This window comes from Molossus molossus, unplaced genomic scaffold, assembly GCF_014108415.1.
Source record: "Molossus molossus isolate mMolMol1 unplaced genomic scaffold, mMolMol1.p scaffold_m16_p_3, whole genome shotgun sequence".
Taxonomy (NCBI): domain Eukaryota; kingdom Metazoa; phylum Chordata; class Mammalia; order Chiroptera; family Molossidae; genus Molossus; species Molossus molossus.
The window spans coordinates 130352184-130378928 of NW_023425366.1; the positions used below are offsets into that span (position 1 = coordinate 130352184).

The 26745-nt window shown below is 39.3% G+C and overlaps 1 protein-coding gene across 1 annotated transcript in view; it reads right to left on the reverse strand.

Moving 5' to 3' along the window:
* Positions 1-1877: 1877 nt before the first annotated feature.
* The window catches only part of LOC118642706 (ATP-binding cassette sub-family A member 3-like), a 54851-nt gene continuing 29983 nt past the window's right edge, over positions 1878-26745 (reverse strand). Inside the window, exons 4-6 of the mRNA XM_036280628.1 lie at positions 10874-11015; positions 3547-3806; positions 1878-2006 (exon numbers count right to left, since the gene is read on the reverse strand). Of these exons, the coding sequence (XP_036136521.1) occupies positions 1878-2006; positions 3547-3806; positions 10874-11015 (531 nt within the window). The remainder of the gene's footprint in view (positions 2007-3546; positions 3807-10873; positions 11016-26745) is intronic.

Consider the following 26745-nt stretch of genomic DNA (forward strand, 5'->3'; position numbering starts at 1 on the left):
CAATTCTTCTCTGCTTAATTACATATAACGACTGTGAATTGTGAAAACTAAGCAATGATGCTATCTGTGATCATATATTAAAAATTAAATTACCTTATAGTTAATCGTCTTAATTATAAAGTTATATTTATACCCTAAAATAGCTTAATTGGGATAATATTCTAATGGTTCAATTACAGAAGAAAATATGGGAGGAAAAATGATTAATACCTGTGGTCTAAAATAATATTCCTTATTCTTTTGGGAAGTGATTGAAAAATTGCTAATGGAGATTTACAAAATCTTTAGACCAATCTGGGGTTATTTGGTCTCACATATTTTTCTTGTGTGAACTCACATAAAGAATCAATTTTCCGCCCTGGCCGGTTTTGCTCAGTGGTTAGAGCGTCGGCCTGCGGTCCTGAGAGACCCGGGTTCGGTTCCCGCTAAGGGCATGTACCTCGGTTGCTGTTTGTCCCTGGCCCTGGTTGGTTGTGCAGGTGGCAGCCACTCGATGTGTCCCTTTCATGTCGATGTTTCTCTCTCTCTCTCTGTTCCTCTCTCTCCCTCCCACTCTACCTGAACAAAAAATGGAAAAAAAAAATGTCCTCGGGTGAGGATAAAAAAAAAAAAAAAAAAGAATCAATTTTCCTTTGTCTTTATGTATATAGTACAGAGTCTTCCTACATGGTTAAGTGCACAAAGGTCATGCTGAATGACTGATTGACAGTAAATGAATAAATACCTCCATCTCTTATCTTGCTTTCAGAAATCAACTTCAGCAATGGAGCACTGTTTATTTATCCTAAGTTCTAACTGGTCACAATTTTATTTTATATAACCTTTTTTAATATATACATTGGGCCATATTAAATTTCAATGTTTTCTTTGCCCCCTGTTAAATAATTTCATGTACAATTGATCTTCTATGATAGAATGTAAGCCAAGACTACATATGAAGTGGCTAGGAGGAGCACTCAAACATAATTCTAGTTTGGCCAATTAGAATGGAAATTGTGTTTCAGGGGAAGTCTTAGACTCACCTTTACTGAAGAAAGTGCTAATCATAAAGCCAAAGAATATTGAAGCAATGGCATAACACATGAGGAAGACAAAGGTGAAGCTATAGTCACTGTAGCGGAAGATTGGCACATTGAAAATCTACAATAAAACAGTATGACACACCATAAGTAATGTCACACAAACACAAAGGAAGAGGGATACAATGATGGTCCTAAAGAAACAGATCACACGATTCATGAATAAAGCTTAATGAGTTGGAAAGTTAACTAAATAACTCATTTCTTACACAAGAGTTTATTTTTTTTCTCAGATATTCATCAGCCTATGAGTCTCTATAGTGGAGACAATATAAGCCATATTTGATCTTACTGGCAACCTGAGACCAATCAGTCCACACTTGAGAAGGACGACTTTACCCCTCTCAAAATATAGCTGCAGCATGTTCTAATCAATGAGAACTAAGATGTCTAATATAGCAAATATTAACCACATGTAGATATTGAGCACTTGAAAGGTTGTTAATATGACTGAAGAACTAAATTTTTATTGTCATTTAATCATAGTTATTTTCATTTAAATTAAAAAACAAAAATAGTGTCAGTTATGTATTAAATATTGCTAATGATAATATTGCATATGAATTGAGATGTGTTCTAAATATAAAGCACACACTACAGTTTGAAGACAGTACAAAAAAGAATGTAAAATATCTTAATTTCCAAATTGGTTGCATTTTGATATGTTTTGTATATATTGAGTTAAATATATTATTAAAATAATTTCACCTGTTCTTTGTACTCTTTAAAATTTATAGTGGATACTAAAAATTTAATATTACATAGTGACTTATTAAATTTCTATTGAACAGCATGAAATTAGACACTTGCCTTGGCAAAGAATAACACACATATCAAAACTATAATAATGAGATAAAAAAAAAGGACTGTGAAGAAATAGGAAGCCCAGATCATCCAGTTATTAAGTCCATGTATGAGTTGGTACTCCTGTAGGAAAGTGAACACAAATCAAATATTACATATATCAGTAATTCATAGTACTTTCACATACATTAAAAAATTAAATTCCTATAAAAATCTATGTAAATAGGTAATATCTCTATTTTGCTCAGAAAGTCAAGTGTGTTGATCAAAATTATGCAGATAATTAGGACAGTATTGGCATTATAATATATTACTCTTAAGTTCAGAGACCTTTTTCAATACTACACCTAGTATTGGACCAAAATGGAAAGCATTTCAAATTAACCTTTGAAATATTAAGATGTCTTTTATATTATACTCTACTTCCAGGAATATTATAAAAATGTATCCATGTTTTTTATTAAAATATCCAATTGTAAGTTAGAAGTCATTTGTACTTCTTATGCCTGTTCCTTGTAGGCAATGTGGCCTTTTCCCAGCCTCTGGCTGCTTTCAAGATTTTCACTTTGTGTTTGGTTTTCAGCAGATTGAATATAATATGTCTAGGGGTGTGTGTGTGTGTGTGTGTGTGTGTGTGTGATATTTGCCTGGCAAGTGTGGCTCAGTGGACTGAGCATCTTCACATTGACTGAGAGGTCCTGGTTCAATTCCCAGTCAGGGCACATGCCCAGGTTATGGGCTTGACCCCAATAGGGAGCATGCAGGAGGTAGCCGATTGATGTATCTCTTTCACATTGATTTTGCTAGCTCTCTTTCCCTCTCCTTTCCTCTCTCTCAAACAATCAATAAAAACATATTTAAAAATTAATTAATTACTAATCATAGTAATTTTAAATTCCTTGTCTGATATTTCTAACATCTGTGCTTTATCTGAGTGGTTCTGATAAATGTTTTGCCTTTTTAGACTGTTTTTTTTTTTCTTTATTGATTTTAGAGAGAGAAGAAGGGACAGGGAGAGACAGAAACATTGATGAGGAAGAATATCAGATGGCTGCCTTCTGCACGCCCCCCACTGGGGATTTGGCCCACAACCTGGACATGTGTCGTGACCGAGAATAGAACCAGCGACTCTTGGTCGATGGCTCAATGCTCAACACTGGGCCACAGTGGCTGGGATGATGATGATGATGATGATGATGTGTGTGTGTGTGTGTGTGTGTGTGTGTGTGTTTGATGTGCCTTGTAATTTTTTGTTGAAACCCAGACATGTTATCTAGGGCAGTAGATATTACGGTAAATAAGAAATTCATGTTAATTTAGTCAGGAATTATGTTGTGTTTGAAGTTCCCTTCTACGCTAGGTACCAGACACTACAAATTCTTCCAGTGACCTTTCTGTCTCCCTCTTTGCCTTCAAGATTTTCCTATCTGCTGTTCCCCAGAGACAGTTCATCTCTGAAATTCTGCCTGTTTGGAAAATTAGAAGGTTGCATCACACTTTTTGTTCTATAGCTGTTGCTACTGGGATACAATATGCTGCTACTGGGTGTAATAGCTATGTACCAGTGCTGAATACATAGAAATAATCCAACTCTCCATTCAAAAGACCTCCATAGGCCTAAAAAGACCTCCTAGAAACTTTAGCAGAAAATAATTAGGATTACCTTCAATCTTTGTTCCTTTTCCCACACAATGGATCGCATGTTGGAAAGTACAATTGAAGAGAACATGAGTATGAACATCAAAGGGAGAAAAACACTAATACTCCAAGTAAAGTTATCATGAGAATACGCTGGGTATGGAAATCTCTGTATATAAACACGAATGCCATCAAACAGCTTCCGCGCAGCATTTTTCTCATGATACAGCATGATGGCCTTATCTAAGGCATGCTGCACAGCCAGGAACCCTTCTTTGATGTACCCTGCATGATAAAATAAACATTGTCAAGTAACACAGACCAAGGAAGGGCTCAGACACACAAAGAACAAGGGAATTCAAGTAAGTCATAGTTTGTCACCTACAGAACATAAATTTACTGTTGTATCAAGACCAATTGAACATAATTACTGAGAACATATCATAGTTTTGACACCAAAAAAATACATCTTCAGCTGAATCTGATTTACATCTCCTAAAAATTAAGTATATTTAATGAAAGTGGTAGTAGGTTTCCTAAACACAATTTATTTTTACCAAAATATGCAGATTTAATTAAACACTTGTGAGTTGAAGATGTGAAAATGTAATAAAAGAAATAAAGCTCAGAAGATGGTGGCAGGCAGGACCGGAAGGAAGGTGAGTGTGTGAGAAAGTGTGAGTGGACGTGAAGGTGGATGACCAAACCGGTGCAGTCCAGAGATGCTGAGCAGAAGGTTCCTGTGCTGTGGACTGGAGGAGCCGGCTACCTCGGTAACCAGCTCTTCAGGGCGCTTCTCCCTGCTCCGTGGGGAGGTCCCACCATTTTGGAAGACCCCAGTATTCCCTAGGAGGAGGCAGTGGAAGTGTCTAGGGCCCAGCAACCTGAGCCCACCAGCGCACCTGGCACCATTGAACCAGTGGATATTCTGTGTCAACACAGACCGGTGCACAGTAGTGGAGCTCCCGAAGTGCCAATCGCAGAAGCCAGGGACAGCTGGGAGCCCAGCACCATCTGACACAGTAGCAGCCCCATTAGAGTCCAGATATAACCACAGCAACAGAGGCTGGGGAGCAGACATCCATTCCCAGGCAACAGAAGAAGACAAGCAGCTGAGACCCATTCCCAAAATCCACAGCAAAAGCTGAGCAGGAGTTGAGTCGATTGGGGCAGAGCACTCTCCAACCTCCAGTGGTGGGAACTGGGGCTCCACAGAGGCCTGTGCTGTCCAGTAGCTCACGAGTGCAGTGAGAAGCCAGATCCCAGAGACACTGGTGCAATCCAGCAGCCCAGCCATGGGAAATGCAGGATGCAGGGGCACCAGAGAGGCCTGTGTGACCCAGCAGGGACTGTACAATCCAGTTACCCTCAGGACATGCAGGGTGCTGAAGCACCCGAGAGGCCTGTGCCACCCAGAAGCCCATAACATAGGCATAGATATGGGTCCCCAGAGAGATTATGCCATCCAGTTACCCACAGGACCTGCAGGATGTGGAGGCACCAGGAAGGCCTGTGCGACCCAGCTGTGCACAAGATAGGCATAGAGGATGTAAAAATGGAGGCGGAGTGAATAGAAGGTACACAGCTGATCTCCAGGACCAAATGCTAATTACAACTAAAATAAAGACAAATACTCGGAAAAAAGCAACAGAAAAGCAGCAGGACAGGGCCATATAACCAGGGACACTGGTAGGATCTGCAGACGTGCAAGAAACTGGCGGGCTGGAAGCCCACGAAGAGCAGCAGTCTTACCTGTGAGCAGCGCCCTTGGGGAACAAAGACCAAGCCTGCTCCACAGCACAGAGAGCCAGGACAGAGCGCTAAAATAGCCACAGCCACTCACCTGGGGGCTATGGAAGAGGGAGGACAGACTGGGCTGGAACTCTGTGGGGACACCAGGGATTTAGAGGGCACTCAGAGTTTTTGCTCAGTTGTAGCCAAAAAGGATGGTGACCAGTATGCTCCTTTCCCAAGCTGCGAGGAAAAGCAGCAGCTAACCCCCCTCAGAGATTCAGCCTTTCCCAGGTGAGGCAAAGAAATGAAAATTGAGGCTCATTAACAACCACCATTTATCCCACCCTCTGGAAATCCACTTATTCACAACACCAGGGCTACATTCCAAGGCACTGAGTAACTGAGACTACTAGCCACGAAGAAAAAGCTAGAGGATAAATGAACCTTTCCCAGGCTTACAAATCCACCCAGAAAAGTAAGACTTGACATTGGTGTTTAACGTGGGCCCAGTCAGGCTCATCCAACCCAGTAGAGGGAGCCATAAACAGCAGAACACCAACACCCACAGAGAAAATTGGGTAGGCTCCAAAACCAACTGAGATAGCCAAAATGGTGAAACAAAGAAACCAACCTTAAATGAAGGAACAAGAGAACTCTTTCAAAGATAAGATCAATGAAATGCAGCTAAGAAAATTATCAGAGGTAGAGTTCAGAGCCATGATCTTGAGGAAGCTCAACAGCATGAGTAAGGATATCAGCACCATAAGTAAAGATATAAAAACATTGGAAAGCAACCAAGTGGAAATGAAAAATGACATAGCAGAAATTAAGAATACATTAAAAGGACTAACCAGCAGAGTAGAGGAAGCACAGGACTGGATCAGTAAATTAAAAGACAGGGTAAAAAAAATCAACCAATCAGAAAACCAAAAATAAAAAATAATTAAGAAACAGGAAGATAGCTTAAGAGAAGTGTGGGACAGCTTGAAATGTAATAACATTCGCATTATAGGAGTCTCCAAAGAGAAAGAGAATGGGAAAGGGTTAGAGAATATATTTGAAAAAATAGTGACAGAAAACTTTCCTAACTTGGTGAAAAAAGAAGGCATTCAAGTTCAAGAAGCACAGAGAGCCCCAAGTAACAAGAACCCAAACAGGCCCACTCTAAGACTCATAATAATTAAAATGCCAAAAATTAAAGTCAATGAATATCCTAAAGGCAGCAAGAGATAAGCAACAGGTTACCTACAAAGGAAACTCCATAAGGCTCTCAGCTGACTTCTCAATAGAAACACTACAGGCCAAAAGAGAGTGGCATGAAGTAATCAAGGTCATGAAAAACAAGGATCTGAATCTAAGACTACTCTAGAAAGAGAATATATTAACACCAAACCAGCACTGCAAGATATGCTTAAAGGACTGCTATAATTAGTAGAAGAAATAGGAAAAAAATAAAACCATACTAAACAAAAATGGCAATAAACAAGTACATATCAATAATCACATTAAATGTCAATGGTTTGAATGCTCCGATCAAAAGACACAGAGTAGCTGACTGGATAAGAAAGCATTACTCACATATATATTGTTTATAAGAGACCCACCTCACAACTAAAGACTCACATAGGTTGAAAGTGAAGGGATGGAAAAAAATCCTTAAAGCAAACAGAAAGAAAAAAAACTGGGGTAGCAATACTCATATCTGATAAAGTAGATTTCAAAATGAAGGCAGTAACTAGAGACAATGAAGGCCACTACATAACATTGAAGTATATATCCAACAGGAAGATATAACCTTGGTAAACACATATACACCCAATATAGCAGCACCAATATATATTTAAAATCTTCTGGAGGACTTCAAAGGAGAAATTGATAACAATACAATCATAGCAGGGGACTTCAACACCCCGATGACATCATTGGATAATAGATCCTCTAGACAAAAAATTAACAAAAAAACACAGACTCTAAATGAAGCGCAACATCAAATGGATTTAATGGATATCTACAGAGAAGTACACCCCAAAACTACAGAATTCACATTCTTCTCAAGTGCACATGGGACATTCTCAACGACAGACCACATGTTAGGGCATATAGAAAGTCTCTACAAGTTCAAGAAGATTGTAATCATATCAAGCATCTTCTCAGATCACAATGGCATGAAACTAGAAATCAACTGCAACAAGAACATGCAAAGACATCTTAAAATATGGAGGCTAAACACCATGTTATTGAACAATGAGTGGGTTACCATGGAGATCAAGGAAGAAACTAAAAACTTCCTAGAAACCAATGAAAATGAACACACAACAACACAAAATCTATGGGATGCAGCAAAAGCAGTTCTGTGAGAAAAGTTCATAGCACTACAGGCCTACCTCATGAAGCAAGAAAAATTTCTAAAAGATTATTGACCCTCACAACTTAATGAACTATAAACCAATTATAAAGGACCCCAGCGCAAGTAGAATAAAGTAAGTAGTAAAGATCAGAGCAGAAATAAATGACATGGAGATAAAACAAAAACAAAAACAAAAAAAAACAACAATTCAAAGGATCAATGAAACAAAGAGCTGGTTCTTTGAAATGATAAACAAGATTGATGGACCCTTAGCTAGACTCACCAAGAAATAAAGAGAGAGAACGCAAATACACAAAATCAGAAATGAAAGAGGAGAAATAAAAACTGACACCACAGAAATACAACGGATTGATAACAAATATTATGAACAATTGTACGGAAACAAATTCGACAATCTAAGCAAAATGGACAAATTTCTAGAAACACATAGTCTCCCAAAACTAAACCTGGAAGAGATAGAAAACGCAAACAGACCAATAACAACAGATGAAATTGAAGATGTAATCAAGCAAACAAAAGCCCAGGCCCAGACAGCTTCACGAGCAAATTTTACTGAACATTCAAAAAAGAACTAATACCCATTCTCCTCAAGCTATTTCAAAAAATTCAAGAAGAAAAACTTCCAAACTCGTTTTATGAGGCCAGCATAATTCTAATTCCAAAACCAAAAAAAGACACTACAAAGAAAGAAAGGTACAGACCAATATCCCTGATGAACATAGATACCAAAATCCTGAACAAAATACTAGCAAATCGAATCCAGCAATACATCAAAACAATTATTCACCATGACCAAGTGGGATTCATCCCAGGGATGCAAAGCTGGTACAATATTCGCAAATCAATAAATGTGATACAACACATAAATAAAATGAAAGATAAAAATCATATGATCATATCAATAGATCCAGAAAAAGCATTCGACAAACTCCAGTACCATTTCTGACAAGAAGGCTCAGCAATCTGAGAACAGAGGGATTGTATCTGGACATAATAAAGACCACATATGAAATACCTACAGCCAACATCATACTCAATGGGCAAAAACTAAAAGCATTTCCCTTAAGAACAGGAACAAGGCAAGGATGCCCACTTTCGCCACTCTTATTTAACATAGTATTGGACGTCTTAGCCCCTGCAATCAGACAGGAAGAAAAAATAAATGGGAACCAAATTGGAAAAGAGAAAGTGAAACTGTCATTATTCACAGATGACATGATACTACACATAGAAAACCCCAAAGACTCCATCAAAAATTTACTAGACTTAATGAATTTGGCAAAGTAACAGGATACAAAATTAACATGAAGAAATTGACGGCATTCTTATACAGCAATGATGAACTCACAGGAAGAGAAACTAAAAAAAAAAATCCCATTTACCATCGCGGCAAAAAAATTAAGATACCTAGGGATAAACTTAACCAAAGAAGTAAAGGACCTATTTGCAGAAAACTACAGGTCATTAAAAAATGAAATAGAGAAAGATATAAAAAAGTGGAAGCACATACCTTGTTCATGGATTGGAAGAATTAACATCATTAAAATGTCCACACTACCCAAAACAATCTATAGATTCAATGTAATCCCCATCAAAATACCAACGACATATTTTACAGAAGTAGAACAAATACTTCTAAAGTTCATATGAAATAAAAAAAGACTTAAATAGCCACAGCAATCTTGAAAAAGAAGAACAAAGTAGGAGGGATCACATTACCAGATATCGGGTTATACTGTAATCAAAACAGCCTGGTAGTGGCATAAGAACAGGCATATAGACCAGTGGAACAGAACAGAGAACCTAGAAATGGACCCAAGACAATATGCTCGATTAATATTTGACAAAGGGGGCAAGAGCATACAGTGGAGTAAAGACGGCCTCTTTAATAAATGGTGTTGGGAAAATTGGACAGCTACATGCAAAAAAAAAATGAAACTAGACCATCAACTTACACCATACACAAAAATAAACTCAAAATGGAAAAAGACTTAAATATGACTCATGAATCCATAAAAATCCTAGAAGAAAATGTAGGCAACAAAATTTCTGACATACGCAGCAGAATTTTCACTGATATATCACCTAAGGCAACAGAAACAAAAAAGCTTCTGTACAGCAAAAGATATAATCATCAAAATGGAAAGGCAACCCACTGTATGGGAGAGCATGATTGCCAATGATATATCAGATAAGGGGTTGATTTCCAAAATGTATAGAGTGCTCATACAACTCAACAAAAGGAAGACAAAGAACCCAATTAAAAAATGGGCAGAGGAGCTGAATAGACACCTCTCCAAACAGCACATACAAATGGCTAAGAGACATATGAAGAAATGCTCAACATCACTAATCATCAGAGAGATGCAAATTAAAACAACAATGAGGTATCACCTCACACCTGTCAGAATGGCTACCATCAACAAATCATCAAACAACAAGTGTTGGCGAGGTGTGGAAGAAAGGGGACTGTAGTATATTGCTGATGGGAATGCAGACTGGTGCAGCCACTATGGAAAATAATATGGTGTTGCCTCAAAAAGTTAAAAATTGAACTGCCATTTGACCCAGTGATCCCACTTCTGGAAATATACCCTAAGAAACCTGAAACACCATTCAGAAAGAATATATGTACCCCTATGCTCATAGCAACACTATTTACAATAGCTAAGATCTGGAAAAAACCCAAGTGCCCATCAGTAGATAAGTGGATCAAAAAGCTGTGGTACATGTACACAATGGAAAAGTATGCAGCTGTAAGAAAGAAAGATCTCTTAGCTTTTGAGATGGCATGGAAGGACCTGGAGAGTATTATGCTAAGCAAAACAAGCCAAGCAGAGAAAGACAAATATCACATGATCTCACTTATTTGTGGAATATAATGAACTAAACAAACTGCTGAACAAAATTAACCCAGAGACATGGAGGTAGAGTACATGCTGACAAGCCTCAGAGGAGGTGGGGGGTTTGTGAGGGAAAAGGTAAAGCACAGTACTTACATGCATGTATGCATGACCAATAAACACAGACAACAAAGCTGGGGATCGGGCAGGGGGAAAGGGAGGAGGGTGTCAATGGGGGAAAATGAGAAACATCTGTAACAAAAAAATTAATAAAAAATAATAAACCAAGTTGTTATATATATAATTGTTTATGTACATATGTATATATACAAATGAAACCATATGTATACGTATATGTTAGTAGGCAACTGTGATAATAAAATAAGTATGCTAAAAGATCTTCTCACCAGGACTTCCTCCGTCATGGTCTTTTGGGTTCCTGGGTCCAAAGAAGGGGTAAATAGGAAAGAGTAAGTGTGTTTGCCAGCCTGGTATCGCTGGCCACTTGATAGTCCTTTGTATCGTAACAAAACGCAGATGATATTTTACCTAGAAGTAGCAATTGAAAATGAACTATGCTTAAAATCAAGCAAACTGAAAAGCAAATATTAGAAATAAAGAAAAGTTAAGAACATAAGAAAAACCATGTGATTTGAAAGAGGAGACTCATCTGATGTCAATGTGACACCAATGCCTGGAAATGACAGTGACTCCAAGCATACTGTATCTGCTCCAATCATATCTATATTAAAAGTTCTCTCAAAATGTAAAGTTCACAAAAACAAGATATATATATGGTCCATAAATACATGAAAAGTTTATGAATGTCACACACAAAATAAAGGCAAATTTAAAGCACAATGGAAAACTAATAAAGCTTAATAATGCACTCTGTCAGCAAGGCTGTAGACAAACAGGCACTTCAAAGCATTGCTTATGGGATGCAAAATGGCACAACTGTAATGCAGAATTTGGAAATCTTTGTGCATTTACTATTTGGTTCAGCAATCCTACTTCCAGGAACAAAACTGAAATATATATATCTTCAACAATATAAAGAAAATGTATGCACAAGTTTGTTGTAACATTATTTGTGGTGGAAACATACTGAAATTAATTGCTCATACATAGGAGATTGCATAAACTATGGTACCTAGAGAGCTATGTATCTTTTCAAGGTATAGTCATAGAATATAAATCATACTAGATAACTGAAAGGGTAGAAACCTTCTAAGGTATCAGGTAGCAACAGCAGAAAGCATCCACCAGCCCAGGGACTAAGGGAACAAAAGCAAGAGTTTGGAATTACTAAAAATTATAAAGTTGGAGGACAGATCCTGTGGGGCTGAAAACCAAACTTCTGAGGAGGGTACACAAGCCAGCTAGTGCTCTGTCTCAGAGCTTGAGAGAAGGGTCCTTTGGGACTGGGACCTAGACATCTGAGAAGGAGCTCCAGTTGCCTAATGCTGATATCTTTGAGAGGGCGTGATGAGGCTGATTTTGAACAGTGTTAGACAATCTGCATATTATTTGGTTGCTGCTATGGGAAGAAAGTGCTACCGCCAAAAAAATAAAAGTGTTGCTGGCATGTTACTCACAGGAAGTACAAGCAGACAGAAAGCCAGCAGGAAAGACCAAGTGTCTTTCCCCAGTGTTGTCCTTTAATAGCAGAGTCTCACATAGAACTGGCCGAAGAACAGCAATGTAGCTACAGCATCAAAGAGGAGAGTAAAATAATGGATTTGTAGTTCAAAAAGGACTTACTGACAAGTATTCTACTTTGTGCATAAAAAGGAAAAGTGAGGTATATGTATGTAATTTATACTATGTAATATATATATAAATTAAAATGTATATATTTCCATATGGTTATATATAATACCTATGTAATTTGTATTTATTGACACATTTAATATTTGGATGCATTGCAAAAAAAAGTTGAAAATATCAATACACTTCTACCAAAATACTTCCGCATTTACTTTAATTCAATGTATAGTTCTTGAGGTAAAATTTACATACAAGAAAATGTACAAATCTTAACTGTACATGAGTTTCAACAAATGTATAGTTTTTGTAATCCAAACCACTTACAAGATAAACAATACCCTCAACCCAGAAAGTTCTCTCAGACGAGTTCTCTCTCTCCAGTCTATCCCAACCACACTCCCTCAGATATATAATTTTTCTGATTTCACCATAGATTAATACTGCCTGTTATAGAATTTCATATAAATAAAACTCACAAGTATTATACTCTTTTCCACAAGGCTTCTTTTATTCAGAAAAATGCTTCTAAAAGTCACAAATGTAACTGCTTTTTTTCAGTAATTCCTTTTTGTCACTGAGTAATATTCTACAGTGTAAACATAAAAGAATTCACTAATTTTCTGGTTGATGTGTACCTGACTGCTTCCAATATTTGGAGATTATGAATAAAGCTGTTATGAACATTTTTATACAACTCTTTTTATGAAAATATGCTTTCCTTCTGTAGGGAAAATTCATAGACATGCAACTGATGGATCATATAAGATAGATGTGTTTAGTTTTATTTTAGCAAACAAATGGCAATTTTCTAACAGGGTCATACCGTTTTATAGTCTCACCAACAGTGGCCTCACATCCGTACCACTTGGTGGATGGTAGAGTATCTCACTGTGGCTTAAATTCTGATGGATAATGACATTGCACTTTTTCATGTCTTTATTGGTCATTCATATATCTGCTTTGACAAACTATTTAAATCTTTTGTTTATCTTTGAAACTGGGCTGTCTGTCTCTTTATTATTGAGTTGTAGGACTTTAAAAAATATCTTGATACTAATACATTGTCACATATATGTAAATAATTCAACACTGTGCCTTGATAATCAATGTTATTAATATATTTAAAGTACTTTTAGGTATGTATTAAGACAACTGTACATTTACATTCAGTTGTAAGAAATAATAAACAGATTGTGTATAATCTTCTATTACTTTCCCCCAACGATAACATTTCATAAAACTATAATACCATACCCAGGGAACTGACACTGATACAAATCACTAATCATATTCAGATTTTTCTAGTTTCACTTATACTCACATATATATTTATTAAGTTCTATGTAACTTTATCACATGTGAAAGTTCAAGTATCAACATCACAGTCAAGATGTCCAACAGTTCCATCACCCTTTCTCTTCTGATAGCTATTCCCTGACAACCAAGAATCTGTTCTCTGTTTCTAAAATTTTGCAATTTAAAAAATGTTATATAAATGGAATCACAGTATTAATATGTTGGGATATTTCCCACTGCACATAACTCTCTGGAGATTTAGCTAGTTGTATATACGTATTTACTTATTTATCTGTAATTTATAATAAAATGCACATGACAAAATTTACCATTTTAACCATTTTGAGGTATACAGTTCAGTGATTTTAAATATAATCATGTTGTTGTGTAACCATCTCCACCATTTATCTCTATACATCTTTTCATCTTGTAAAACTAAAACTCTATACCTATTCAACAATAACTAGCTATTCTTCTCCCTGGTCCAAGTTCCTGGAAACCACCCTTATATTTCCTGTCTCTATGATTTTGACTATTCTAAATACCTCATATAAGTAGAATCATGAAGTATTTGTCTTCTTATAACTGACTTATTTCACTTAGAATAATGTATTCAAGATTTATACATGTTATAGTATCAGAATTTCCTTCCTTTATCTTTTTCTTTATTGCTTTTAGAGAGAGAGGAAGAAGAGGGAGAGAGAAATGGAAACATCAATGAGAGAAACATCGATGAGCAAGAACATCAATTGGCTTCCTCCTACACGCTCCCACTGGGGATCACGTCCACAACCTGGGCATGTGCCCTGACCAAAAATCAAACTAGTGACCTCTTGGTGCATGGGTCAATGTTCAACCACTGAGCCACATTGGCTAGGCCAAATTTCCTTCCTTTTAAGGTGAATAATATTCCATTATATATATAGACCACATTTTGCTTATCCAGTCATCTATCAATGAACATTTAGGTTGCTTCTACATTGTAGCTATTATGTATAATGCTGCTGTGAACACTGGTGTACAAATATGTCTCTTTGAGCCTTGGCCAGTTTGGGTAGGTGGACAGAGTGTTGGCTCGCAGACCAAAGAAGCCCAGGTTCAATTCCCACTAAGGACACATACCTTGATTGCAGTTTGTCCCCGGTCCAATTGGGGTCATGTGGGTGGCAACCACTCGATGTGTCTCTCATATCGGTATTTCTCTCTCTCTCTCTCTTCCTCCCTCTCTCCCTCCCACTCTGTCTCAAGATAAATGCCAAAAAAAAAAAAAAAAGTCTCTTTGAGACCTACTGTCAATTCTTTTAACTATATACCCAGAAGTGGAAATGCTGGGTCATGTGGTGATTCTATTTTTAATTTTTTATTACTTTTTTTTAATCCTCACCTGAGGACATTTTTTGTTCAGATAGAGTAGGAGGGAGGGAGGGAGAGGGAGAAGAAGAGGGAGAGGAAGAGGGAGAGAGAAACATCGACATGAAAGGGACACATCAAGTGGCTGCCAGCCGCACAAACAAACCAGGGCCAGGGACAAACTGAAACCAAGGCACAAGCACATGCCCTTAGCAGGAACCAAACCCGGGTCTCTCCGGACCGCAGGCCAATGTTCTAACCACTGAGCCAAACTGGCCAGGGCAATTTTTTTATAACTTTTTAAAAATCCTCACCTGAGGATATTTTTCCATTTACTTTCAGAGTGGGAGGAAGAGAGGGAGAGGGAGGGGAGAAGGGGAGAGAGAGAGAGGGAAAGAAAGAGAGACATCAATGTGAGAGAGACACATCAATTGACTGCCTTCCGCACAACCCCAACCAGAGCTGGGACCAAACTGCAACAGAGGTAATGCCCCTGGCTGGAATCATATCTGCGACTCTTCAGTCCACCGGCCGACACTGTAACTGTTGAGCCAAACCAGTCAGGACCTTTTTAAAATTTTTTGAGAATCTCCACTGTGTTTCCATAGACACTGTAGTATTTTATCACCAACATTCATGAAGATTTGAATTTCTCCACATCCCACAAACTCTTATTTTCTATTTCTTGACAGTAACTATTGTAATTAATATGAGGTGGTATCTCATTGTAGTTTTGATTTATATTTCCCTCATGACTAGTGATACTGAGCATTTTTTCATATAAAGCAGGAGAGAGGAGGGAAGAGAAAGAAACATCGATGTGCAAGAAACACATTGAGTGGTTGCCACCCACACAACCCCAACCGGGGCCAAGGACAAACTACAACTGGGGTACATGCTCTTAGCAGGAACAGAACCTGGGACTCTCCAGTCCATGGGCCAACACTCTAAATGCTGAGCCAAATGGCCAGGGCAGGTTTCTATGCACAATATCATATCATCTGTGAATAATGACAGTTTCACCTCCTCCTTTCCAATGTGGATGTCTTTTCTTTTTTTTTTTTTTTTTGTCTCATTGCTGTGGTTAAGACTTCCAGTATTATGTTAAATTGGAGTGGTGAAAGTGGGCAACCGTGTCTTGTTCCTGTTGTTAAGGGAAATGCTTATAGTTTTTGCCTGTTGAGTATGATGTTGGCTGTAGGTTTTTCATATATGGTATTTATTATGTTGAGGTATGGTCCATCTATTCCTACTTTGATGAGCATTTTTTATCAAAAATGGTGCTGAATTTTGTCAAATGCATTTTCAGCATCTATTGATATGATAATATAATTTTTACCTTTCACTTTCTTTATGTGGTTTATCACTTTTATTGATTTGTGAATAGCGTACTAATCTTGCAGCCCTGGGATGAATCCCAGTTGGTCACAGGGAACAATTTTTTAAACATTTTGCTGCATCTGATTTGCTAATATTTTGTTAAGGATTTTGACATCTATGTTCATCATAGATGGCCTGTAGTTTTCTTTCTTTTTAGTGTCTTTATCTGGTTTTGGAATTAGAATTATGCTGGTCTCATGCAACAATTTTGGGAATCTTCCTTCTTCCTGAATTTTTTGGAATCGTTTGAAAAGAATGGGTGTGAGTTCTTTGAATATGCAATAAAACTCCCCTGGTGAAGCTGCCAAGAACTGAACTTTTGTTTGCTGAGAGTTTATCAATTACAGCTTCAATTTCCTTAGCTGTTATTGGTTTGTTCAAGATTTCTGACTCTTCCTGGTTCAGTTTTGGGACATGGTGTAATACTAAGAATTTGTCCATTTCGCCTAAGTTGTCCAAATTGCTGTTGTATAAATATTCATAGTATTTGTTAATGATCCTTTGCATTTCTGTGGTGTCAGTTGTTACTGCTCCTTCATTTCTGATTTTGTTATTGGAGTCTTCTCTGTTTCTTGGTGAGTCTAGCTAAGGGTCCATTGATCTTGTTTATGTTTTCAAAAAATCAGCTCTTTGTTTCATTAATCCTTTGAATTGTTTTTTGGTCTCTATATCGTATATTTCTGCTCTGATCTTTAATATTTCTTTCCTTCTACTTGCTCTGAGGTTTTCCTTTTGTTTTCTTTCTAGTTCTTTAAGTTGTGAGGTTAGTCAATTAGAAATTTTTTTTGTTTGTTTCTTGAGGTAAGCCTGTAGTGCTATGAACTTCCCTCTCAGAACTGCTTTCACTGCATCCCATAAGTTTTGTGTTTGTTGTGTGTTCATTTTCATTGGTTTCCAGGAAGTTTTTAATTTCTTCCTTGATCTCCTTGGAAACCAATTTATTGTTTAGTAACATGCTATTTAGCCTCCACGTGTTCAAATGTCTTTGCCTGTTTTTGTTGTAATTGATTTCAAGTTTCATGTCATTGTGATCTGATATGCTTGATATGATTTCAATCTTCTTTAACTTGTAGAGACTTAGTTTGTGTCCTAATATGTGGTCTATCTTTGAGAATGTCCCATGTGTACTTGAGAATGTAAATTCTGAAGTTTTGGGGGTGTAGTTCTCTGTAGATATCTACTATTGCTATGATTGTATTGCTGTTGATTTCTCCTTTGAAGTCCTCCAGAAGATTTATAATATAGTTTGGTTGCATATAGTTTACCAAGGTTATATCTTCATATTGGATATATCCTTTCAATATTATATAGTGACCTTCATTTTGAAATCAATGTTATTAGATATGAGTGTTGCTACCCCAGCTTTGTTTTCTTTTACATTTGCTTGGAAGATTTTTTTTTTTTTTTCATCCCTTCACTTTCAACCTATGTGAGTCTTTTGTTATGAGGAGAGTCTCTTTTCAACAACACATATATGAGTCATGCTTTCTTATCCAACCAGCTACTCTGTGTCTTTTGATTGGAGCATTCAATCCATTTACATTTAAGGTGATTATTGATATGTACTTATTTACTGCCATTTTTGATTACTGTGGTTTCATTTTTCTTCCTATTTCTTCTATTAATTATAGCAGTCCTTTTAACATTTCTTGCAGTGCTGGTCTGGTGCTAATATAATCCCTTAGCCTTTGTTTTTTGTCTGGGAAGCTCTTTATTTCAACTATTTTGAATGATAGCCTTTGTAGATAGTGTAGTCTTGGATTCAGATTCCTGTTTTTCATCACTTTGATTATTTCATGCCATTCCCTTCTGGCCTGTAGTGTTTCTGTTGTGAAGTCAGCTGAGAGATTATGGGGGTTCCTTTGTAGGTAACCTGTTGCTTATCCCTTACTGCCTTTAGGATTCTCTTTGTCTTTAATTGTTGGCATTTTAATTATGTGAATTGGTGTGGGTCTGTTTGGATTCTTCTTACTTAGGGCTTTGTGTGCTTCTTGAACTTGAATGTCTTTTTCCTACACCAAGTTAGGGAAGTTTCCTGTCACTATTTCTTCAAATATATTCTCTAACCCTTGCTCATTTTCTTCTTCTGGAACTCCTATGATGCAAATGTTGTTGTTTCCGGTTGTCTCACAGCTCTCTTAAGCTGTCTTCCTGTTTTTTAATTGTTTTTTTCTTTTTGGTTTTCTGATTGGGTAATCTTTTCTACCCTGTCTTCTAATTCACTGATCTGTTCCTCAGCTTCCTTTTTTCTGCTGGTTATTTCTTCCAATGTATTCTTTATTTCTGCTATGTCATTCTTTATTTCCAATTGGTTTGTTTTCAATGTTACTATATCTTTACTCATGGTGTTGAGGTCTTTACTCATGCTGTTGAGCTTCCTCATTCTCATTGCTATGAACTCTACCTCTGATAACTTCCTTAACTACATTTCATTCATCTCACCTTCAGTATAGTTCTCTTGTTCTTTCATTTAGGATTTGTTTCTTTGTTTTACCATTTTGGCTATCTCAGTGGGTTTTGGAGCCTGCCAAATTTTTCCTTTGGGTGTGTAATAACTCCATTCTAACCCTCAGTTATTGCACATACACACCCTCACAGACTCTTTTTTGTAAACATAAAGCCCTTGAGAAACCCAAAGAAAACTATAAAGATAAGGGGTTAATGATAGCCTTGGGAAACTCAGAGGAACCATGCAAAAAAGAGATTAATAGTTGCTTTGACCTCTAACAAACTCCTCTCTCCCCCTTCTCTATATCAGCCCCCCTTAACAGTGCCAAAAGTGGCACCAAGAGAATGTAGTTCTTTTTCTGTAGTTTGTGCCTTTAAAACCAGGCAACAGAGAAGGTTCGGGGCTGGGATTTGGAAGATCCCCCAACCTGCCTGTGTGATAAAGTGCTCTTTTACAATTCGGCTGTGCATCTCTGGTCATCTCACTGACACCTTACAACATGTGAAGGCCCCAGCGAGATCCCTGGTGCTTTATGACACCAGGGGATAGATGCCTAGAATGAATGGCCTCTCCTGGTCCAGCCACTGGATACCTGTAGTTCTTTAGGGGGGTACCACATGAGATGTTCCAGGGCCCCAGAGATCCTACTTAGGTTTCCAATGAGTGGCTGGGAGATGCCAAGATATCCTCAAAAGGTTTAAGGAGACCTGGTAAAAAGCCTCAGGGGGTAGGTTCTGGGTGACCAGTCTTTCTGGATGAGAATGAGAGGGCTGGATGCAATGTACCTCTCCTCTCCAGGACCCCCCTAAGATGTTAGGTGGGGTTCATTATGTTCCCAGTGGATAAGGAATTTTCCTTGGCCCACCACTGGCATGGAAGGGGAGTGTGATTACCTCCCAAGCAGCATAGGTGTCACTCTCTGGATAAGGAATTTTCCATGGCCTGCCGCTGGGGCGGAAGGGGAGTCTGATCACCTCCTGGGAATTTCTGGTGTGTGTAGATGCAATTGTGTATGAGTGACTGTGCTCCATGACACTTGTTATGGAGCATGTATAAGTCCTTACCTGAGTGCAGTATCAGATCCTTGGGGACATTCTGGCCTCCATCTGCAAACCTGACCTGTGCCGGGAAGTTATACTGGCCTGCCAGTGCCAATAGGCATCTAAACCTCCACAAGGGAAAAGGCCAGGTGGACAAAGCAAAAAGTTTCTGTCTTGTGTGTTTTCTTTTGTCTCTGTTCCTTATATGTGGTCCGTGTGCTTATTATGTCGCTTCAGCCTGTTTGTCCATTGTCTCCTTGAGGATATACACTGGTGCCGGCCAGTCTCACTAGAGGTTGAGAATATTTTTTCCTGGCTCACAGACCTTTTACTACAAGCAAGCTTGCAACTCTTTAGCCCTTGGGAATTCTCAGTTTTCTCTTTTTTTTCCTGTTTTTCTGTTTAATCTGAGGCTGGCTTGCAGCTAAAGCTTACCTACTTAGGGAGGATAGGAAATAGGCAAAGTTCACAAAAGAGCCCCCTCGGTTGCCTCTTACAGCATTTCAGGGAAGCTTTCGGAGACAAATATGGGTATGGGATTAAATTCTCAAAAGGTAAATTGTACTCTCTATAAATTAGAATGGCCCACTTTTGGGGTAGGATGGCCCAATACAGGCTCCTTTGACCCAGAGTTAGTGCAGGCAGTTTGGAATCAGGTCACAGGAAAGCTGGGACACCCCTAGGGAAAAACCAGATAATAGAATAGCAAAGGTAATTACAGCCTTAAGAGAAACAGGGACCACAGAAAGGGATCACCCTAGGAAGGGAAGCATGAGGAAGGGTCAGGATGGCAGGCCTAGGTCCCAATTAGGGATAGAAAAAACAAGGGCAAAGTCAGGTATAGAGGAACAAAGTAAAAAGCCATCCTTAATTTAGGAAAATGACAGGGCTAGGGCTCCTTCCAACTGGGCCCTCTGGAACCCAGAATAATACAAGACAATAGGGGACAAACTAGTTATAGTTTCCTGGTAGATACTGGTGTAGCAGACTCAGTCCTGACTGAGCCAGTGGGCCCCTAACCTATCCCTGGACTTCAAAGAGGACTACAAACTTTGGGAAAAATATTGTGACTCATTTGTTTCTGGTCCTGCCAAAGTGCCCATACCCCCTACTTGGACATGATCTCCTCCAGAGATCATTCAATTGCTGGCCACTTCCACTCCAGGCCAGCCCTCACATTAAGTTCCACAAGACGTTGGCCATCAATCCTGCCAGCCTGCTTCCAGATGATGACCTGAAGAATCCTCTACAGGACTACCTAGAGGAAATTGACATAGAGCAGAAAGCCTGCCCAAACCTCAAGGATGCCCCACTGCCATCATCAGATTAGGTATTGTTCATGGACAGGAGCAGCTATGTCCAAGAATAAATCAGGTATGCTGGGGCAGCAATAATAACTGGACTGTGTCATTTGGTCTCAGTCATTAAGTGGGGGAACTTCAGCCCAATGGGCTAAACTCATAACCCTAATCCAAGCTCTCTGATGAGGCAAGGGAAATCTGCTGCAGATCAGAGAAGCCCTAAAGCCAGTGGGGCCTCTCCAGATACACTAGGTCAGAAATGACTTAGCCAAGCAGAAACAAGCCATAAAAGAAATCAATGGATAGTGGATACTGCCTGATGGGAGGTTGTTAGTCCCAGAGGCTCTAGGACAGACTTTAGTCAACCAGCTGCATCAGACTACCCACTTAGGTTACACCAAGCTTAGTGAAACTCCTGAGAGGCAGGCAGTGTCCAGTAAGGTCATAGGGAAAGGGAGAAGACAAAGGGAAACAGGAATGTGTAGGTCTAAATGAGGAAAGGAAAAGCTGGAGAATGTGCAGACAGCAGATAAATTGAGCAAGCTCTCAGGTTTATGTCAGGGGAGGGACTAGAAAAGTCTCAGAGGGTCTATAAGCAAGCTGAAGGATTATAGAGAGGAAAGAAATAAAAAGAGGAAGATTATACAGAGGAAATAAAAAATAAGGAAGGATAAAAGGAAGGGACATCCATATTACAGGAAGACAGGACATTGGAGGAATACTCAAGAAGGGAAGAAAATAGGACACTGAGAGAGAGGGAGAGCTTGCCCCTAGTAATAGAATAACAGTCCAGGATGTAGTAAAGGGAGTAACATATTTAGGCTACTCCTGACCCTTAGATCAGAAAACGGCCCCACCTTGATAGCAAAGATATCACAGGATATCTCTAAGGGGTTAAATATAAATTAGAAGCTCCATTGTGCTTACTGCCCACAGAGTTCCGGTCAGGTAGAGTACATGAACAGGACCGTAAAGGAAACCTTAACCAAATTTACTTTAGAAACTGGTGAAAACTGGACCACTCTGCTTCCCCTCGCCCTCTAACAGTTCTTGCAGGCCCTGCAGTCTGCCCAGAAGGCCATCCATAAACACATCTGCGATGCCCTGCCTGTGCCTATCTCGGACCCTGTGCACCCTCCTTTCCAGCCCGGGGACTCGGTGTGGGTAAAAAAATTCACCACCCAGGGACTAACTACAGCCTGGAAGGAACCATAAACTGTCATCCTGCCTGCACCAAGGGCTGTCAAGGTCAACGGCATCCTGGTCTGGCTGCACCATTCCTGGCTAAAGGTGGAAAAAGCAGAATGGACAGTCCAAGCCTCTTCAGATTCCTTAAAAATGAGATTCTTGCATTTATTGGGACTCTTATTTTTCTGATTATGACTGTACAGGGGAATCTTTATAGATCTAGGCCCCATTGGAACTGGGAACTTAGAAATAAGAAATTGGGGGAGGTCTTAAGAAATGTCACCACAAAGGGGATAGAAAAACCTATTTTCAGTCTCAACCTATATGACCTCATGAGAGGCACCATAGGCACAGATAGTATTACTAAAGATTGATGTCATATAGAAGGTCTCCTACCCTGGGCTTATAGGACATCTATGGGGAAATAGAGACTACAGGGGGTAGGAATCTATATATGCCACAAGTTGCTTGAATACAAATTAATACTTTTGTCCATCTTGGGGCTGTGAAACCATATTTACTACTAAGGACTATCTGAGAAGCAAGCACCCTCATATAGATTTTAGAGGGTTAACCAAGACCAAGGGTTTCCCTATAGGAAAATCTGACCCCATTCAGATTACTGTCATTAGTCAGCCAGACCTTCATTAGGCCACAGGAAGGTCATAGGGGCTGACTGCTGATTATGCCTAAATTGGAGGCCACCTTATTATATAGGGCTAGGCCTCTCTGAGCCAATTTCCCAGACCCCAAATGCTGACAACTGTACATAGGGCCAGCCCAAGTTAACTTTGGGGGATATCCAGAGGAAAGGGACTTGCATACTCCCACCTAAGTATAACCTCAAGCAATACAAAACAGATGAGGTTTAGATCTCCCGTTCCTCAAGCAGGGAGGAGTCTGTGTAGCACTAGGCAAAACCTTCTATTTCTATGCCAATAATTCTGGAATAATATAAGGACAGAGTTAGTATTCTTAATGAGAAAAGGTCAATGATTTCACTTGTACATAAAACCAGTGGGGATATAATAACTCCATTCTGACCCTCAGTTACTGCATGTACACACCCTAGCAGACTCTTTTTTGTAAACATAAGGGCCTTGAGAAACCCAAAGAAAACTATAAAGATAAGGGGCTAATGATAGCCTTGGGAAACACAGAACCATGAGAAAAAGAAATTAATGGTTACCCTGACCTCTAACGAGCGCCTGTCTCCCCCTTCTCTATATCAGCCCCTTAATGGTGCCAAAAGTGGCGCCAAGAGAATGTAGTTCTTTTTCTGTAGTTTGTGCCTTTAAAAGCGGGCAAGAAAGGTTTGGGGCTGGGATTTGGGAACCCCCACCCCCAGCCCGCTGGTGTAATAAAGTGTTCCTTTACAATTTGGCTGTGCATCTCTGGTTATCTCACTGACACCTTACAACAGGTGTTGGTGTTGCGCTATTTGTGGCTCCTTCTACTGGGTTTCGATGAGTGTGGGAAGACCTACATTGAACACTACTGTGAAGTCTTACTTCCCTGGATAGATTTGCAAGCCCAGGACAGGTTCATTTATCCTCTAGTTTTTTGCCTGTGAAGGCTATTAGTCTCAGTTACTTGATGAATCTGGGGTTGTAGCCCTCAACTGATAAACAAAACTCCCTCATGTGTTCAGTGTAAGAGGATTTCCAGAGGGGGGGGGGCAGATGCTGGCTGTTAATTGCCTCAATTTGCATTTCTTGGCCCAGCTGGGTGGTGTTAAATTTCTGAGGGAGGGGCTATTGCTTCTCCCTGGGGCTCTTTGAGTAAGATGTCTACTGTCTTGTGAGGAAGTGATTCAGCAAAAAACTCCCAGGGTCCTCGAAATACCAAGTCTCTCCACACAGTTCCAGACCAGTCCACCCTCCCTCAGCCAGAGCCCAAGCTGAGTGGCTGTAGCTAATTTAGTGCTCTGTACTGGCCCTCTGCTCTGTAGAGCTGGCTTGGGATTTTAACCCTGAGGCAGCTGCTCACAGCTAAAACAGCTGCTGTCTGTGGGCTCCCAGCCTGCCCTCTTGTGCCTCCACAGATCCTACCAGGATTGATCCAGTGTCCTTTTTTTCTGTTTCTGGTTATATGGGTCCTCTCCAGCTGGTTTTCTGTTGCTTTCTCCAATGATTTGTTTTTATTTTAGTTGTAATTTCAGTTTGGTCCTAGGAGATGGTCTGTGTAGCTTCCATTTACCCTGCCGCCATTTTGGAATCTCCTCCAGAAGTTTTTAAATATATTTCGATCCTCCTAGATTGCGTTGAGTATATTTTTATGAAGGATGTATCCTCCTGTTGGATAAATCCTTTTAATATTATGTAGTGGCCTTCTTTGTCTGTTGTTCCAGCCTTCACTTTGAAGTCTATTTTGTCAGATATAAATATTGCTACCCTAGCTTTTTTTCATTTCCATTTGCTTGAAAATTTTTTTCCCCATCTCTTCACTTTCAACCTGTTTGAGTCTTTTGTTTTGTAGTGGGTTTCTTGTACACAACATATACATGAGTCATGCTTTCTTATCTATTCAGCTATCCTATGTCTTTTGATGGGATGACTGGAGCTTTTAATCATTCATGTTGAAGGTTATTATTGATATGTACTTATTTATTGCCTGTTTCTCTCTATATTCCTTCTGCTTATTTAGAAATCTTTTTAACATTTCTTGCAGTGCTGGTTTGGTGCCAATATATTCCCTTAGCCATTTTGGGGGGGAAGGGAGTCTGGGAAGCTCTTTATTTCACCATTTTGAATGATTGGCTTGCTGGATAGAGTAGTCTTGGATTCAGATCCTTTTTAAATTATTTTTACTTTGAGTACTTCATGTCATTCCCTTCTGGCCTGTAGTGTTTCTATTGAGAAATCAGTTGATAGCTTTATTGGGAGTCATTTGTAGGTAACTTGTTGTTTTTTATTTTTATTTTTGGTGACTTTAAGATTCTCTCTTTGTCTTTGTCTTTACTTTTTGGCATTTTAATTATGATGGGTCTTCATGTCAGCCTCTTTGAGTTCTTCTTGCTTGGGACTCTCTGTGCTTCCTGAACTTGTATGCATTTTCCCTTTATCAAACTAGGAAAAATTTCTGCCACTATTTCTTGAAATAGATTCTCTAATCCTTGCTCACTTTCTTCTTCCTCTCATACTCCTGATATAAATGTTGTTTAATACTCTCCCAAAGTTCTCTTATAGTGTCCTCGTTTTTAAATTTTTTTGGTTTACAATTGAGTGATTTCTTTTACCCTGTCTTCTAATTCACTGGTCCAATCCTGACCTTCTTCTAATCTGCTGGTTATTCCTTCCAATTTCTGCTATATTATTCTTCATTTTTTGCGTGGTTATTTTCATTTGGTTGATTATCATTGTTTCTGTATCTTTACTCATGCTGTTGAGCTTCCTCAGAATCATTATTCTGAATTCTACTTTTGATAACTTGCTTATCTCCATTTCACTTAGTCTTTGTCCTGTAGAATTCTCTTGTTCTTTCATTTTGGATTTGTTTCTTTGTTTCACCATTTTGGCTGTCTCATCTGAGTTTGGAGCTTGCCAAAATCTCTCTGGGGATATTGACATTCCACAGATTGTGGCTCCCTCTGCTGGGTTTGAATAAGTATGAAAGTGACCATGCTGAACACATCTGTCTAGTCTTATTCTTGCAGATATAGTTGCCGGCCAGGCAAAGATCCAAATATACCAGAGCATTTGTCTGTAGATTGACTGTTAGTCTTAGTTACTTAATGAGCCCCAGGTTGTAGCCCTCAGCTGAATGAAAAATCCCCCAGGTGGGCAGGGTAAGAGAATTTCAAGAAGATGGGGCATTTGCTTTCCCCCAGGCTATATGTGTTTTAAGAGAAAAATCCTGCCTGAAGAAAAGGGTTCTGCAGTGTGGGTTAATAATTCAGGACTGAGGCCCAGAGAGCCACTTTCACAGCTCTTTCCCAAGAGCCTTGAAACCCAAGGATCGATGACCACGAGCTGTGTCTAAGGGTCCAAGTGCCCAGAGACTCGTCTATGCCTACAGGCTGGCTGCTAAGTCTCTGGCAGTTAATGAACCTTGGGTTTGCAGGGTTAAATTCCCAAGGGAGGTGCAGTTGCTCCTCCCTGGGGTATAGTTGCTTTAATGGCAGAACTCTGTTTGAGAAGAATGTTTCCTGGAGCATGATTTATGGCTCAACACAGGGACCAAGGCCTCAGCCTTCACAGGTCAGTCCCCAGGGCCATGAAACCCAACAACCTGGAGCCAGGCCCAAAGCCTTCAGAGACTCGTTTCTGCCTACTGGCTGTGTAGAAGTCTCTGGCTGTTAATAGTGGGGCAGAGTTAAATTCCAAAGGGTGGGACAGCTGCTTTCCCCCCAGGCTACTGCTGCTTTGATGGGCAAGCTCTGCTTGATGATTCCTGCAGCATGGGTTAGTGGCTCAGCACAGGAACCCAGCCCTCAGCCTTCACATCTCAGTCCTCAGAGCCATGAAACTTAACAATCTAGAGCCAGGTCTAAAGCTCAAAGCCTT